This window comes from Haliotis cracherodii, unplaced genomic scaffold (assembly GCF_022045235.1).
Source record: "Haliotis cracherodii isolate W230 unplaced genomic scaffold, xgHalCrac1.p SCAF_17, whole genome shotgun sequence".
Classification (NCBI taxonomy): domain Eukaryota; kingdom Metazoa; phylum Mollusca; class Gastropoda; order Lepetellida; family Haliotidae; genus Haliotis; species Haliotis cracherodii.
In genome coordinates, this window is record NW_027266272.1 from 5454055 (window position 1) to 5467837 (window position 13783).

General features: G+C 42.8%; 2 protein-coding genes across 4 annotated transcripts in view; one reads left to right on the forward strand and one right to left on the reverse strand.

Annotated features, from left to right (window-relative positions):
- Positions 1-13783, reverse strand: part of LOC139464852 (integrin alpha-4-like) — a 99813-nt gene that overhangs the window by 13903 nt on the left and 72127 nt on the right. For all 3 annotated transcript variants that reach the window (XM_071246404.1, XM_071246406.1, XM_071246405.1), the window contains exons 2-10: positions 8927-9048; positions 7491-7606; positions 5852-6058; positions 5022-5070; positions 4013-4099; positions 3051-3133; positions 2308-2361; positions 1403-1540; positions 4-109 (exon numbers count right to left, since the gene is read on the reverse strand). In XM_071246404.1, the coding sequence (XP_071102505.1) occupies positions 4-109; positions 1403-1540; positions 2308-2361; positions 3051-3133; positions 4013-4099; positions 5022-5070; positions 5852-6058; positions 7491-7606; positions 8927-9048 (962 nt within the window). The remainder of the gene's footprint in view (positions 1-3; positions 110-1402; positions 1541-2307; positions 2362-3050; positions 3134-4012; positions 4100-5021; positions 5071-5851; positions 6059-7490; positions 7607-8926; positions 9049-13783) is intronic.
- On the forward strand, positions 9842-10984 carry LOC139464272 (mitochondrial GTPase 1-like). The gene has a single exon (XM_071245795.1). It carries the CDS (start codon positions 9883-9885, stop codon positions 10897-10899), a length of 1017 nt encoding a protein of 338 aa, XP_071101896.1. The 5' UTR covers positions 9842-9882; the 3' UTR covers positions 10900-10984.

The window sequence follows — 13783 nt, forward strand, 5'->3', positions numbered from 1 at the left end:
CACCCTGATATCCGTCTCTGTTGACGTCTCCGATGTTACCTACAGTCGTCCCAAACCGGGAGGCGGGGGTGTTCGACCCCGACAGCTCGGCTTCCAGTTCCAGATTGAACTGTAAGACATCAAAGATGGGTTTGAATCAAAGAAGGTGGAGTGAAATGGGGTTTAACGTCGTGTTTAAGATAACTGCACTTATATAGTGACGTGCATGCACGTGTGTGTGTGTGTGTGTGTGTGTGTGTGTGTGTGTGTGGCTGCTTGTACTAGTCGAACTAATGTCGACTTTATTGTGCTAGCCCACTGAGACACCATACCGTAGTTTTAACATGAATACCCAACTCAATACTGACTCCGAGCCGACCAGTCCTTGCTTTAGCCCCTTTATACCGAGAGCCAGGTAGGGTAACAACAAGTACCATCTTTTAACGTCTTTTGGTATGCCGCGACCGGGGATCGAATCCCCGACCTTCCGCTCTCCGGCCGTTTTGAACAACATTTCAGTTGAATCAGGACACGTCAGCTTTAAGTAGGACAAAAACCAAATATATGATGAACCAGTTTTGGTGAACTTCAAATGCAGGGACATGGTGATGAGAGAATAAGGATGATTATGTGGTCATCAGTGCGAATCTGGGATTCGAACGATAAATCTAAGGGACGCAGGAAATCACGAATTGAGACGATTGCGAAAACTTGTCCACCATGTCCCAAAAAGCATTGATGAAAAAACACCACAACAATGTTTGTGTACTTGGGCTAATTTAATTTGTTTACGAACTTCCCTAGATTGTCGTCAGCCTCGGAAATGACGAAAAGAAGAGGCAGCGATCCACTGATATAATGTACCGTTATGTACTCCGTCCTGACTGCCTTACCATGCATTATAATATAAAATTCACATATTTTTCCTGGCAAAAGGGCGGTGAGGTAGCCTAGTGGGTACAGCGTTCGCTCGTCATGCCGAAGACCCTGGTTCGATTCCCGACATGGGTACAATGTGTTTCTGGTGTCCCCCCCCCCCCCCGTGATAATGCTGGAATATTGCTAAAAGCGGCGTAAATCAAAGAGACATCAAAGTCAAGATATTCTTAAGTGAGCATTTTATATACTGGATATTGATACTGTTCACAAGAAACTATGGTGTACGTACCAAAAAAAATAACAATGGAAGACTTTCAGAACAAATAATTTTCTACAATTATTTTATGATATATCATGATGACAATTCGACAAATTTTTGGTCGTGAAAGGCTTCGTGTCAACATCGCCGATAGCATCCAATAGAGAAGGGTAAGGTAGGATCATGTGATGAGTTCTTTTTCTGCATACAAATGGACTATACCTATCCTAGAACTACTTTGGATTTGAGATAACCAATCAAGATGTATTTGATGAGAACACTTACAAACTCCTTATTGATGTAGACGTAAACTTGACCTTCGTCCGTGACCTCTGAGAATAAAGGCGCGCCAACGATAAGGTCATCAAGGCCGTCGCCATTTAAATCGGCTGCGCATAAAGATGCGCCGAAGTAACTGCCAAACTGAAATAAAATAAATAATGCAAGTGTCACATTTTTGTTCCCAAACCACAATATTTATAATTCAAAATAATATGTCTGTAGGAATGCATGCTTGTCGTAAGGAGCGTCTGACGGTGTCAGGTGGCCAGGCATGATATGCTGACTTGCCATCGTCTTAATTGCACAAATCAGTGCTCATGATGTCAATCATTCGATTGTCTAGTCCAGGTTCGTTTTTATACACAGCCGTGATATAGATGGATGATTGCTGAGTGCGGCGTTAAACAACAAACAAACCAACTTGCTAGATATTTCATGATATCCGAGTTTTCGGACAAAACCAACAAAGTGGATTTTATCAAACTTAGAAATACCAACTGGCCAAAGCCCATTGCCCCATCAGTAGTCATATTTTTTATTACTTTGTTTAAGATGCTTTCAGTAGGACGGGTTGTTTAAATTAAAATACACATCCATTTTAAAAAAAAAACACGCTTTTTATAGTGATATGTCAATCGATTTTCTTAAGTAGTTGTTTTGAAATTAACAAGTCAAAGGGTAAGCTTTCCCACAAAAACCTATTTTGAATTTATTACTTTTCATTTATGAAAGCAATAAACAGACTTTCCAGAAATGTATATCTGCATCTTATTTGTTGGTCGGCGGATGCGTTAACCAAATAATTAATAAGACTCCTGATAATGGCTCCTGTTTACTCCTTTGGCTTACGTCTGACGCGGACGGCACAATTTTGTGGAGGTAAGGAAGCTTTCTGCAGCGCCACCTACCTGATGTCCCTCCAGCACCAACATCACGTCGAAGTTGTAGTCGTAGATAAACACCTGCAACACAGTGAGATATGTGTCATGTGTCTCAGAAACTCAGCCATGTATAGGAATACACAATATACAAATCCCTAGGACAACGACAGAATAAAAATATTTGTATTTGACGGCTAATTGTGTATTATTGGTACGTGACGCAAGCTTAGCGATTTTATCCAACAGGCGGCAGCCAAAAAGTGGTCCAAATCAAAACCACATCCGGATAATATGGCGGACTCTGTGGTACTTCGTTTTTCTGATCATTTGATTGACAGGAGGAAAGAGTGTTTGATTGACAATAGGTTCATTCTATGCCATCGACGTTATCTTACGTCTAATACCATCTTCTCGAGGCAAGGGAGTTCACTGACTATAAAAGTCCAGTTTCCAGGTTGCCGAACTTCACACACACACAAACACACACACACAAACACACACACACGCACGCACGAACGCACGCACGCACGTGATGGTCAATCAATATTGGTTCAGTCCATTTACATAAATAGGGATGAAACTGAATGTACACTGTAAATGTACCAACAGTAACTTCTGTAGGCAAATTGGACTGAACCCTATAACGTTATGACCGTTATCACTCATGCATATACATCGGGATCAACAGTCAGGCCAATCTATATTGAAGGTGGTTTCTTGTTCACCAGAAGCAGTTTTACAGTATAGTAGCGTAATATAACACACCTAACCTTGCCTTTGTTCTCGGCACGTGGACCCCCTGCGATGATGAAAACTGCGTCAGAGGACAAATGGGCCGTCGTTATTGCGTAACCTGAAAATACCAGTTTAAACCTGAATTAAGCAGATTTTGATGTGCAACAAGAACGACTTGGTTTGTTTCTGACTACAGATCCCGACGGTACGACACATGCGGTACATCTTAATATATTATATACCATAAACACATATCATTGGCCAAAACAAACTGTGGATATACTTGGGTCTTGGATTTCTCAAATCCTACATACCTTTAAGGACTATCCGATTTTTTCATATTGCCACAGTTAATCGGTCATGCCATTTGTCCAACACTTGCCATTTTAGTCGCCTTGTGCGAAAAACATACTTTGCTAGGGACCTATCCTAACCCGTTACCGGAGCGGTGGAGTAGCCTAGTTGTCAAAGCGTTCGCTCATCACGCCGAAGACGAAGAAGTTCGATTCCCTACATGCGTACACCTGGTTATCCCACGGGGCGCTGTCGATGTTAACTGTTCTGACGGGTAGTGACAACAACATCGGATTATGTCATATAATCAAGATTCCTGCGTCAGAAGCAGAAACCATAAAAAAATATAATGAGTCAGCTAAACTAAACTGGTTTGTTTGTTTGTTTGCTGTTTAACGCCACACTCAGCAATATTCCAGCTTTATTAAGTCGGTCTGGAAATAATCGAGTCTGGACCAGGCAATCCTGTGATTGACATCATGAGCATCGAGCAATGCAATTAGGATACGTTGACATGCATCAATCAAGTCAGCGAGCCTGACCACCCGATCCTGTTAGTCGCCTCTTACGACAAGCAAAGTCGCCTCTTACGGCAAGCATGGGTTGCCTATTCTAACCCGGATCTTCACGGGTCGCTAAACTATGGTGATGTCATTTCAACTATTACTGGACTGTGACCAAGATGCATGTAATTTATACTTACCGATGTAAGAATTATTAAATATCCTCCGAGATGGTTCGAATATCTTTGGCCTGGATTGGTGGCCACCGCTCACACGAATCACTCCACCTTAAGTAATAAAATGAGGAACACGAAAGTTACCACTTGTCTGACATAATGTGTGTGTCCTGGGCTGTATTCGTTGACCTGACCTGGTGCTCAGGACGCTCAGGAGACACATTTGGCTGGTTGGCTTGGTGTTTAACACCGCACTCAGCAATATATATTCCAGTTATATGACAGAGGCCTGTTAACAATCGACAACGAACCAGGGGTCGATAATATGAGCAACGCCCCTAGAAATCAGGTGAGGTGAAATGGGGTTTAACGTCGCGTCCAAGATTATTGCACTTATATAGCGACGTGCATGCGCATATGTGTGTGGCTGCTTGAACAAGACCGGACTGATGCCGATTTATAGTGCTAGCACACTGAGATACCATGCCGCAGTTTAACATGAATACCCCACTCAGACACAGCATAGTGACTCCGAGCCGACCAGTCCTTGTTTTAGCCCCTTAACGCCGAGCGCCAAACAGAGTGACAACAAGTACCATCTTTTAACGTCTTTTGGTATGACGCGGCCGGGGACCGAACCACGGACCTTCCGCTCTCCGGGCGGACGCTCTACCACTAGACCTCGGAGGCGGTGGTCCCCTTGCAGTCAGAGTACGATGAAACACAATTAACAAGGTCACCGACTCTGACCACACGACCAAGCATCCCGCCAAGCACGGGTTGCTGTGGACCTGTTCTAACCCGGAATCCACATTGTATTAGTGCTCAGTGGATTACTGGCTAACCTACATTGGAATCTCGTTAATCGAGACGGTTTCAGTTCACACAAAAACCAGTCCAGACTAACGATCCGTTTGCAATATGGAAGAAGCACTTGGCCAAATGATACTTATGGAATAATTTTCTTCTGAAAAATGAAGAATCTAACGAGTGTCCGGATAAAGAATGTTCCGGTGTTTAAGGGTGTAGGTACCTGTCCAGTCGTTAAGTCCTGGGGATCCCATCACTAGAAACTCCCCGTCCTGCAACATTGGAATCACTGACATGCTACAATGAATCGTCATCAAGTAGGAATAAATAAGAATGATTAAGATGCAATTGGTATGGTATACAGTTAAACCCCGTTAATCCGGACGGTACCAATCCCAATGAAATCGGCCGCATTAACAAATGTCAGGATGAACGAATCGTGAGTATTGTCCTTAGTGTCACGGTAGACGTTTCTGACAGCGATCGTCCTGACAACAGGGCTTCCGGAATAACGAGGTCCAGACTAACGGAGTTTCACTGTATGCGAGTTACGATATCTTTATATATTTTAAATAATTTTGACATGTGGAGAGTGAGTGGAGAGCCACGGATGTACTCGGAGTCAGTATCTACAATCAGTCCCCAGGGCAATACGGTGACAGACAGACAAACAGACAGACTATGGGAGCGTATTCGTGCGACAGTCTAAAAAAGTATCATCTACATAGATGATTAAACATAAATCAGACACGAATTGTGGCACGAATACGCTTCCATAACAGACAGAGTGAATCTCATTGAAATCAGATGTTTTTATGTGCTGTGTGAAGTTATGAAGAAAAAGAATTTGATCAAGAAAAAAAAGATCATTTGTTGCCAGGTTTTACCACCAAAGATTGTTAGTTGGTCATGTCGAGTGTTCTGAAAAAAGATTGATGTGAATAAAATGTTCGACTCTTCCCATCACGGACAAAGCGGCGTTGAACCAAACTTACAATACACACACTGTTTAATTCGACCAATGGTTTGAATGAATAATCAAACCGTGCTTACCTTGGAGTACTCCGCAGAAAACCCCATTGCTCCCATGCCGTACATATAATGTCCTTGCGTATGAATCTGCTTCCTGAATGACTCCAGCACAGGCCAGGAACTACTTTCGTTAAACAACAGTTGACCGGTGCCTTCGTAACACAGTCCATTCATGAACTCATGACCTTGGACAAAAAACTCCCTGTCCCTCCATCTCGGGGCGCAAACCTGCGAAAAACATAATAACAATCATGAAATAACAGTCCCACAGGTAAAGCTTCGTGACGAAATAGTGAACGTTTTTTACACGTGAGGTTCCACAAATGGTCTTTAAAGCTTAGTCACAATTATTACTGCGCTGAGCAACACTAAAATATTACCTTTTTAGCAAAAAACAGCACTTGCACTAAATAAAGTATTGAATGATGGTTAAGTCCGTTAACACTATATCGTCAGATGAGGACTCTCACCTGTCTACGAAAGTACAAACCATAAGAAATTCTTTATCTTCCTAAACAGAATAGTCATTTTTAAATAATAGTCCTTTCATTTCTTTTTCGGTAACGAACCCATCCATCAGTCAAAGTCAAAACTATATCCGTTCATTGCAAGAAATCTTTCAATCATTGGTTCCATGAGTGTAGACCACCTCCACAGGACTTTCAAACGACAGAAAGGAGCTATAGAGAAGATGTAATTTAATGAAGCTGGTGCAATGGAATAAAGGACAAAAAATGTCCACCATCACTGTCGACCATGATGCCTTAACAACCTCGAATCTTCTTGCAGATATCATCATCGAAACATTTTTTGCGTATTAAGGCTCTTGAGAATATAAATTTAAAACATTTCTGTAAAAATACAAATTAAAAAGAGCAATGATTTGAAGAGATAAGACGTCTTCGAAAGGGGGAACACGCATGTCAACTGTCAGCTTCACCAGTCAAGCAGCATCCGTAGAGAACATGCTTAAAAGCATGGTGAAAGTGCAACGACCTTTTCCAGTTTTGCACCAACTACGATTTTTATTGCCCATGACATCATTTTCACTTTGATGACATCAACTATTACGCTGTTAAGTGTAAAGGTTTGACCAGTGTCAAAATTCATAATATCGCAAAACAAAACTTCGGAACATATATTTTAGGCCTCACTACAATGTACAGAATTGTCAATTTTAATAAATGTTGGAAAAGGTATAATGTCGTGGTTGGATAATAAAATATGTCAAGAAACGTGTTGCATGAAATTCTGCGAACCACATAATTAATGAATATCATGTTTCAAAATGCTACATGTGGAAACTGGACAAGCATTACATTTTCAACATGGCAATTGAACATGGCCATGTTTAAAATCAGATCGGAATTCTTTGCGATCATTACAGAGACACCATGGGGGTCGTTCCTGAAAGTTTCAGCTTCATACGCCTTGTAGTTTCGATAATGAACAGGTCAGCGAAGGAAGGACGAACGACAGACAACGCACCCAGACATAGCTCTCTTGACTTTCTGTGAGCTAAAATAGCGATACACGGGGAAACGGAGAAACTAGTGAAATTAGTGAAATAAGTGAATCGAATGTGGTTTCTCCCAATGCTGACAGCGAGAATATATGTGACTCAGGTGGGTCGAGTGATAAAACAGTGTGAGCAGCTCACCACGACACCGTTGTCGCCGTCCATGTTGATGTCTAACGTCGCCCCAAGCCACTGCTTGTTCTTACTGTGGTGTAGCGTGACGTTCTTCCACTTGGGCACAATCTGGCGAATATTTCCTGCATAGATAGAAATGATACGAAATTTCACCCAGTTTCACTGTCAGTGATTTCATCAGGGCCTATGGAATTGTCATATGTGAAATAGATAATTTCAACCCCTTAAGTCAGGATTATCGTATATATTTCAACTTCTTTTATTTTTGCAATGCCACGTTTCGGTACAGGTACTTGTACACAGTGACTCTCTCTGTTGAATGATCCACATTGACTCTCACCTGAATCCTCACAGTGACTCTCTCTGTTGAATGATCCACAATGACTCTCACCTGAATCATCCACAGTGACTCTCTCACCAGAACCATCCACAGTGACTCTCACCTGAATCATCCACAGTGACTCTCTCAACTGAATCATACACAGTGAGACTCTCATCTGAATGATCCACATTGACTCTCATCTGAATCATCCATATTGACTCTCTCACCTGAATCATCCACAGTGACTCTCTAAACTGAATCATTCACAGTGACTCTCTCACCTGAATCTCTCTCACCTGAATCATCCACAGTGACTCTCTCACCTGAATCATCCACATTGACTCTCTCACCTGAATCATCCACATTGACTCTCTCACCTGAATCATCCACATTGACTCTCTCACCTGAATCATCCACAGTGACTCTCTCACCTGAATCATCCACATTGACTCTCTCACCTGAATCATCCACATTGACTCTCTCACCTGAATCATCCACATTGACTCTCTCACCTGAATCATCCACAGTGATTCTCTCACCTGAATCATCCACAGTGACTCTCTCACCTGAATCATCCACATTGACTCTCTCACCTGAATCATCCACATTGACTCTCTCACCTGAATCATCCACAGTGATTCTCTCACCTGAATCATCCACAGTGATTCTCTCACCTGAATCATCCACAGTGACTCTCTCACCTGAATCATCCACATTGACTCTCTCACCTGAATCATCCACAGTGACTTTCTCACCTGAATCATCCAGTGATTCTCTCACCTGAATCATCCACATTGACTCTCTCACCTGAATCATCCACATTGACTCTCTCACCTGAATCATCCACAGTGATTCTCTCACCTGAATCATCCACATTGACTCTCTCACCTGAATCATCCACAGTGACTCTCTCACCTGAATCATCCACATTGACTCTCTCACCTGAATCATCCACATTGACTTTCTCATCTGAATCATCCAGTGATTCTCTCACCTGAATCATCCACATTGACTCTCTCACCTGAATCATCCACAGTGACTCCCATCTGAATCCAGTGATTCTCTCACCTGAATCATCCACATTGACTCTCTCACCTGAATCATCCAGTGACTCTCTCACCTGAATCATCCACATTGACTCTCTCACACGAGTTGTATGCCCAGGAACACTTGTACAACACTCCCGGGCGGTCAAGTTCAGGAAGGTCTGCGTCGTCGGCTAAAGGAGCCCCAATCAACATCCTGCAACACAAACAGGACTCTGTACCCCGCTGTACTAGACACACCATGTTACACAGCCCCTTTAACTTTAGTGTTACATGTCTTCATGTAGGCCGACACAAAGCTATAACATTGTTCCGAGTGGTGTTAAACAATGTCCCCCTACAGAAGCTAATGCCAAACAAAATGTATCGTTGAAAGCTGCTTCAGTCAAGGGAAGTCTTTATTCAGTACATCGTTGAGAGCTGCATCAGTGAAGGCAAGTCTTTATTCAGTATATCGTTGAGAGTCGCTGGGGGAGTGTCGTAAAAAAATAATACACATATTTGGGGAGGGTCTTGAAAAGAATTGACATTTTCTAATAAATATAAAGTGCTTTTCTATTTTGCCTTTTTATGGAGGGTCATGAAAAAATCTACAAGGACATTGGGAGGGTCATCTAAAAGTAAGACAACCAAAGGGGAGGGTAATGTATTTGAGTACATTAATGCACCATAAATGGCGGATGCTGAGTATGGTAGATTATTTGTGTGCTGTTTGTACAGTATGATAGTAGAATGCGTTTAACGTCCTGTGTAATTCCAAGTTATGTGTTCAACATCGTAACCTGCACAATATAATTGTTAGATTATTAGTTTTGAAACTGTACATCTATCTATCTATCTATCTATCTATCTATCCTCATAAGTGTCGGCTGACATCGGTTCTTTCTTTATTTTACGTGTGCTTCAAACACTTTAGTACAAGGTACGCAACTCTTGTTATGCTATAACGAGAAGATAGAGTAAGTTCCCTTTGTTGCCACTTCCGCTTTCAGACATCAACACAAAACATGTGTTCTCATAGTATGCGTGGATGCAGACGAACCAGCTGAATCTAACGAGACGGGGCGAGAGGCAGAAAATGGCACAAGTCGCAGGGATGTTCCGGCAAGCCTTCACGTTGCCCAGTAAGGATGTGTTACGCTGGTTCCCAGGCCACATGTACAAAGGCATGGAGAGAATACAAGCCACATTGAAAGACGTGGACTGTGTTATCGAGGTGCACGACTCTCGCATACCGTTTTCAGGTCGTAACCCTCGTTTTAGAGACGTTTTAAGACTCAGACCACACGTGCTTTTATTAAACAAATTAGATCTCGCCGACCTCGACACATCTCGTCAATCTCTCGTGAAAACCCGTTTGCGTTCGGAAGGCATCGACCATGTTTATTTCACAGATCTCCGACAGTTTCAGCAGAGCAAATTTCTCAAGAGCGAAATCCTTCCCGCTATCATCAGCCTGACAGAATCCAGACCCCGTTTCAGTCGACAGGGATTGAATGAATACAGCATCATGGTGATAGGAGTGCCTAATGTTGGAAAGTCGACCTTTATAAACACTGTACGATGGGCGAACATCAAGCGGAAGGGGCGGGCCGCTGCCGTGGGCTCTGAGGCAGGAATTACCAAAAGTGTAGCCTCTAAGATCAAAGTGAATGCCGACCCTCCGGTCTACATCATAGACACGCCAGGAATATTTACACCTCAAATCCCGGATGTCGAAACTGGCATGAGACTTGCCCTTTGCGCATGTCTACCAGATTGTTTGGTTGAAGAGGAAACAATAGCTGACTACCTCTTATACAGGATGAACAAGATGCGGAATTTTGCATATACCGATGTGTTCGGGATCCCCAAAGCTACAGACAATATCCTAGATGTGCTAGCTCATATCGCCATCAAAAATAAGAAGGTTTTAAAAGTTCGTGATTTTTCTAACAATTCCTACAAATTAAGACCCGACTTCAAAGAGGCAGGCAAACTAATGATTCGTGCGTACAGAGACGGAACATTTGGCAGGACATTCCTTGATGACGATAGATTGAAATAAAGTATCCCTGAGCTAATAGTTTGTTTGGTTGTGTCTTGATCTTCTTTGGCTTACATTTGCGCATAAACAATTTCTTTCCAACAGAACAGGCGGATTCATTCACAGACGGCAAATGTCAAGCTCAAGTCTTTTTTTAATGACACCACATTGATCTGGATGTTTTGATACAGCTTGTGTAAGGAGGTGTGTTTGCTGTAGCCTGTTTCCTTCACGTTGAAGGTTTGGCATTCAACTGAAACACCTTTTCACAAATTCCTACAATGAATTTGTATACAACCTTTTTTCCCCCCAGATAGACAACACACTGGTTCGGAGAGAACTCTGTAAGAATGCGAGCTACGATTTCTGCAACTTTCTGAAGATCTTTAACATATTTAAGGTGTGGGTCTTAATTTTGCTATCTGGTCTATCTTGACTTAGTCTGAGCAGACCAGTATACTAGACAGTGGAGACTTTGTAGATGTAGACGGTGGTGAATAGAAGACAGTTGGTGAGTACTTAGTACTTACTTGAGTAGACTTAGAGATAAGTAGACATATGTTGTGGAATAGTAGATGATGGGGTTCAGTAGAATTAGACTGGAAGATCGTAGATAGATGATGGGACCAGTAGACTAGACGGTGGAGTATAGTAGGCAAGATGGGGCCTCGAAGATTTAGACTGGCGGATAGTAGATGATGGGACTAGGAGACTAGACAGTGGAGGATAGTAGACAAGATGGGGCCTCGAAGATTTATACTGGCGGATAGTAGATGATGGGACTAGGAGACTAGACAGTGGAGGATAGTAGACAAGATGGGGCCTCGAAGATTTAGACTGGCGGATGGTAGATGGTGGGACTAGGAGACTAGACAGTAGAGGATAGTAGGCAAGATGGGGCCTCGACGATTTAGACTGGCGGATAGTAGATAGATGATGGGCCTAGTAGACTAGACGGAGTCCATTTGTATAGCGCCAAACTCCACACCAGATGGTGTGCCCATGGCGCTTACATTATTACCCCAGTCAACAAATCAGTGAGCATTCTCAGCTCCCTGGGGAGTATACAACCCAAGCTGCCTGTGAGGCGCTAGAAGGCTAACAGCCACATTACCATCTCATAGTTTAAACTAATACTAGTAGACTAGGTTAGACGGATAGACGTGTTTGAGCAACCTTGTTGAAAAAAGGGACTGGTCATGTCCCTCCATGTGTGTAATACTGTGAATTAGAGAAATAATAATCCGGCTTCTAGGCTGGGGTATCTTTCGGCATCTCACAGCTGTATTGTAACATAAGCCCAAATCCTTGAACAGTTGACAGCCCTTAATGAGCGAGCAAAGCTAATACTGTACATCTGTCGGAAGTTGGGAAGTCAAATTGGTGATGATACCAAGCTCTGTGTTACGGTCAGTGGATCAAATTCATACATACGGGGGCATAAATAGCGCGTCTGACCTTTGCAAAGGTCACAACATTTACTAACAGGGTGTGGAACGGCTTTGTGGCGCGCTGTTCATGAACAGCACTCTCCACGTGGACGCTCGTTGAACGGGCACTGTATGCCACATATGCATACAGCGGCCAGGGGCAGGCTATTTATTTCTTCTAGGTCATATATTAATGTCAGCAGATTTAGACAGTAGAGCTAGGTCAGGGTCATGCAACCGATTTACATGATTAATAACGTGTGTAGCATGGCAGTCGATATCCAGAGACGTATGTGCATAGTGAATAAGATTAATGCAGTGCAAGTGTACATGTGGTTTGTTAAGCAAGCTTGGTAAAATAAGTATTGTTCTAACTTGTCCGTTCATAAACTGACCCAGCCCCTCATAAGTTTCATATTTCTTTACGAATTTTCTTTTCAACTAAAATCCCGTTTTTGCGGCTCAAGCTGATGGGCAAGTTGCCTTAAGTGTGTGAGTGAGTGACGCCGCTTTTAGCAATATTCCAGCAATATCACGGCGGAGGACACCAGAAATGCGCTTCACACATTGTACCCATGTCTGGAATCGAACCCGGGTCTTCGGCGGGACGAGCGAACGCTTTAACCATGAGGCTACCCAACCGCCCCAGTTGCCTTAAGAGGTCACATAGTTATTGGAATAAAGTTTACTTTTATAGATTTTTTTCCATACTAATTATAGTATATTAAAGTACAAATTAACCTCCCCTCTTCAATTTGAAAAAAAAGTCATGAGGCGACTAGATGGATCGGGTGGGTGGTAATCGAAACCCGGCGGCATGAACGTTGCTTTTTGTAACAGTCACTGGTTTGTCATCTTATACTTTGCCGTCTTATGTTTGACCGTTTGACGCAATGGGACGTTGTTCACAATATGAACCGACCCTTGAAGATCCGGGTCTTTAGCAACCCATGCTTGCGGTAAAAGGCAACTGTTCTTGTGGTAAGAGGCGACTTACGGTGTCGGGTGGTCAGGCTCGCTGACTTGCTTGATGCATGTCATCGTATACCAATTGTGTGGATCTATGCTCATGATGTCAATCACTGGATTGTCTGGTCCAGACACGATTATTTACAGACCGCCATCATATAGCTTATTGCTGAGTGTGGCGTTAAACAACAGACAAACACAATATGAACCTCCAGCGCCTTTGCTCCAAACTCGAATATCTACAGACCACCGTCATATCACGCTAGTTTTGAGTCGTCAAACTACAAACGCCAACAAATAAAAGCCAAGTTAGATCAAGCACATGGACACATAGGGTGGAGGAAACATCTTATTGGGGCTTTCGTTGTAAAACGCCTAATGGAAGGCGGAGTGCATTTCGGCTGCAGCATGGTCTCACACTTCATCCGCAGAGCATCACACAAATACTCATGATGAATCGTCGTATTTGCTGCAGACGTTTCAGACATACAGTCGAGCGATTGAAG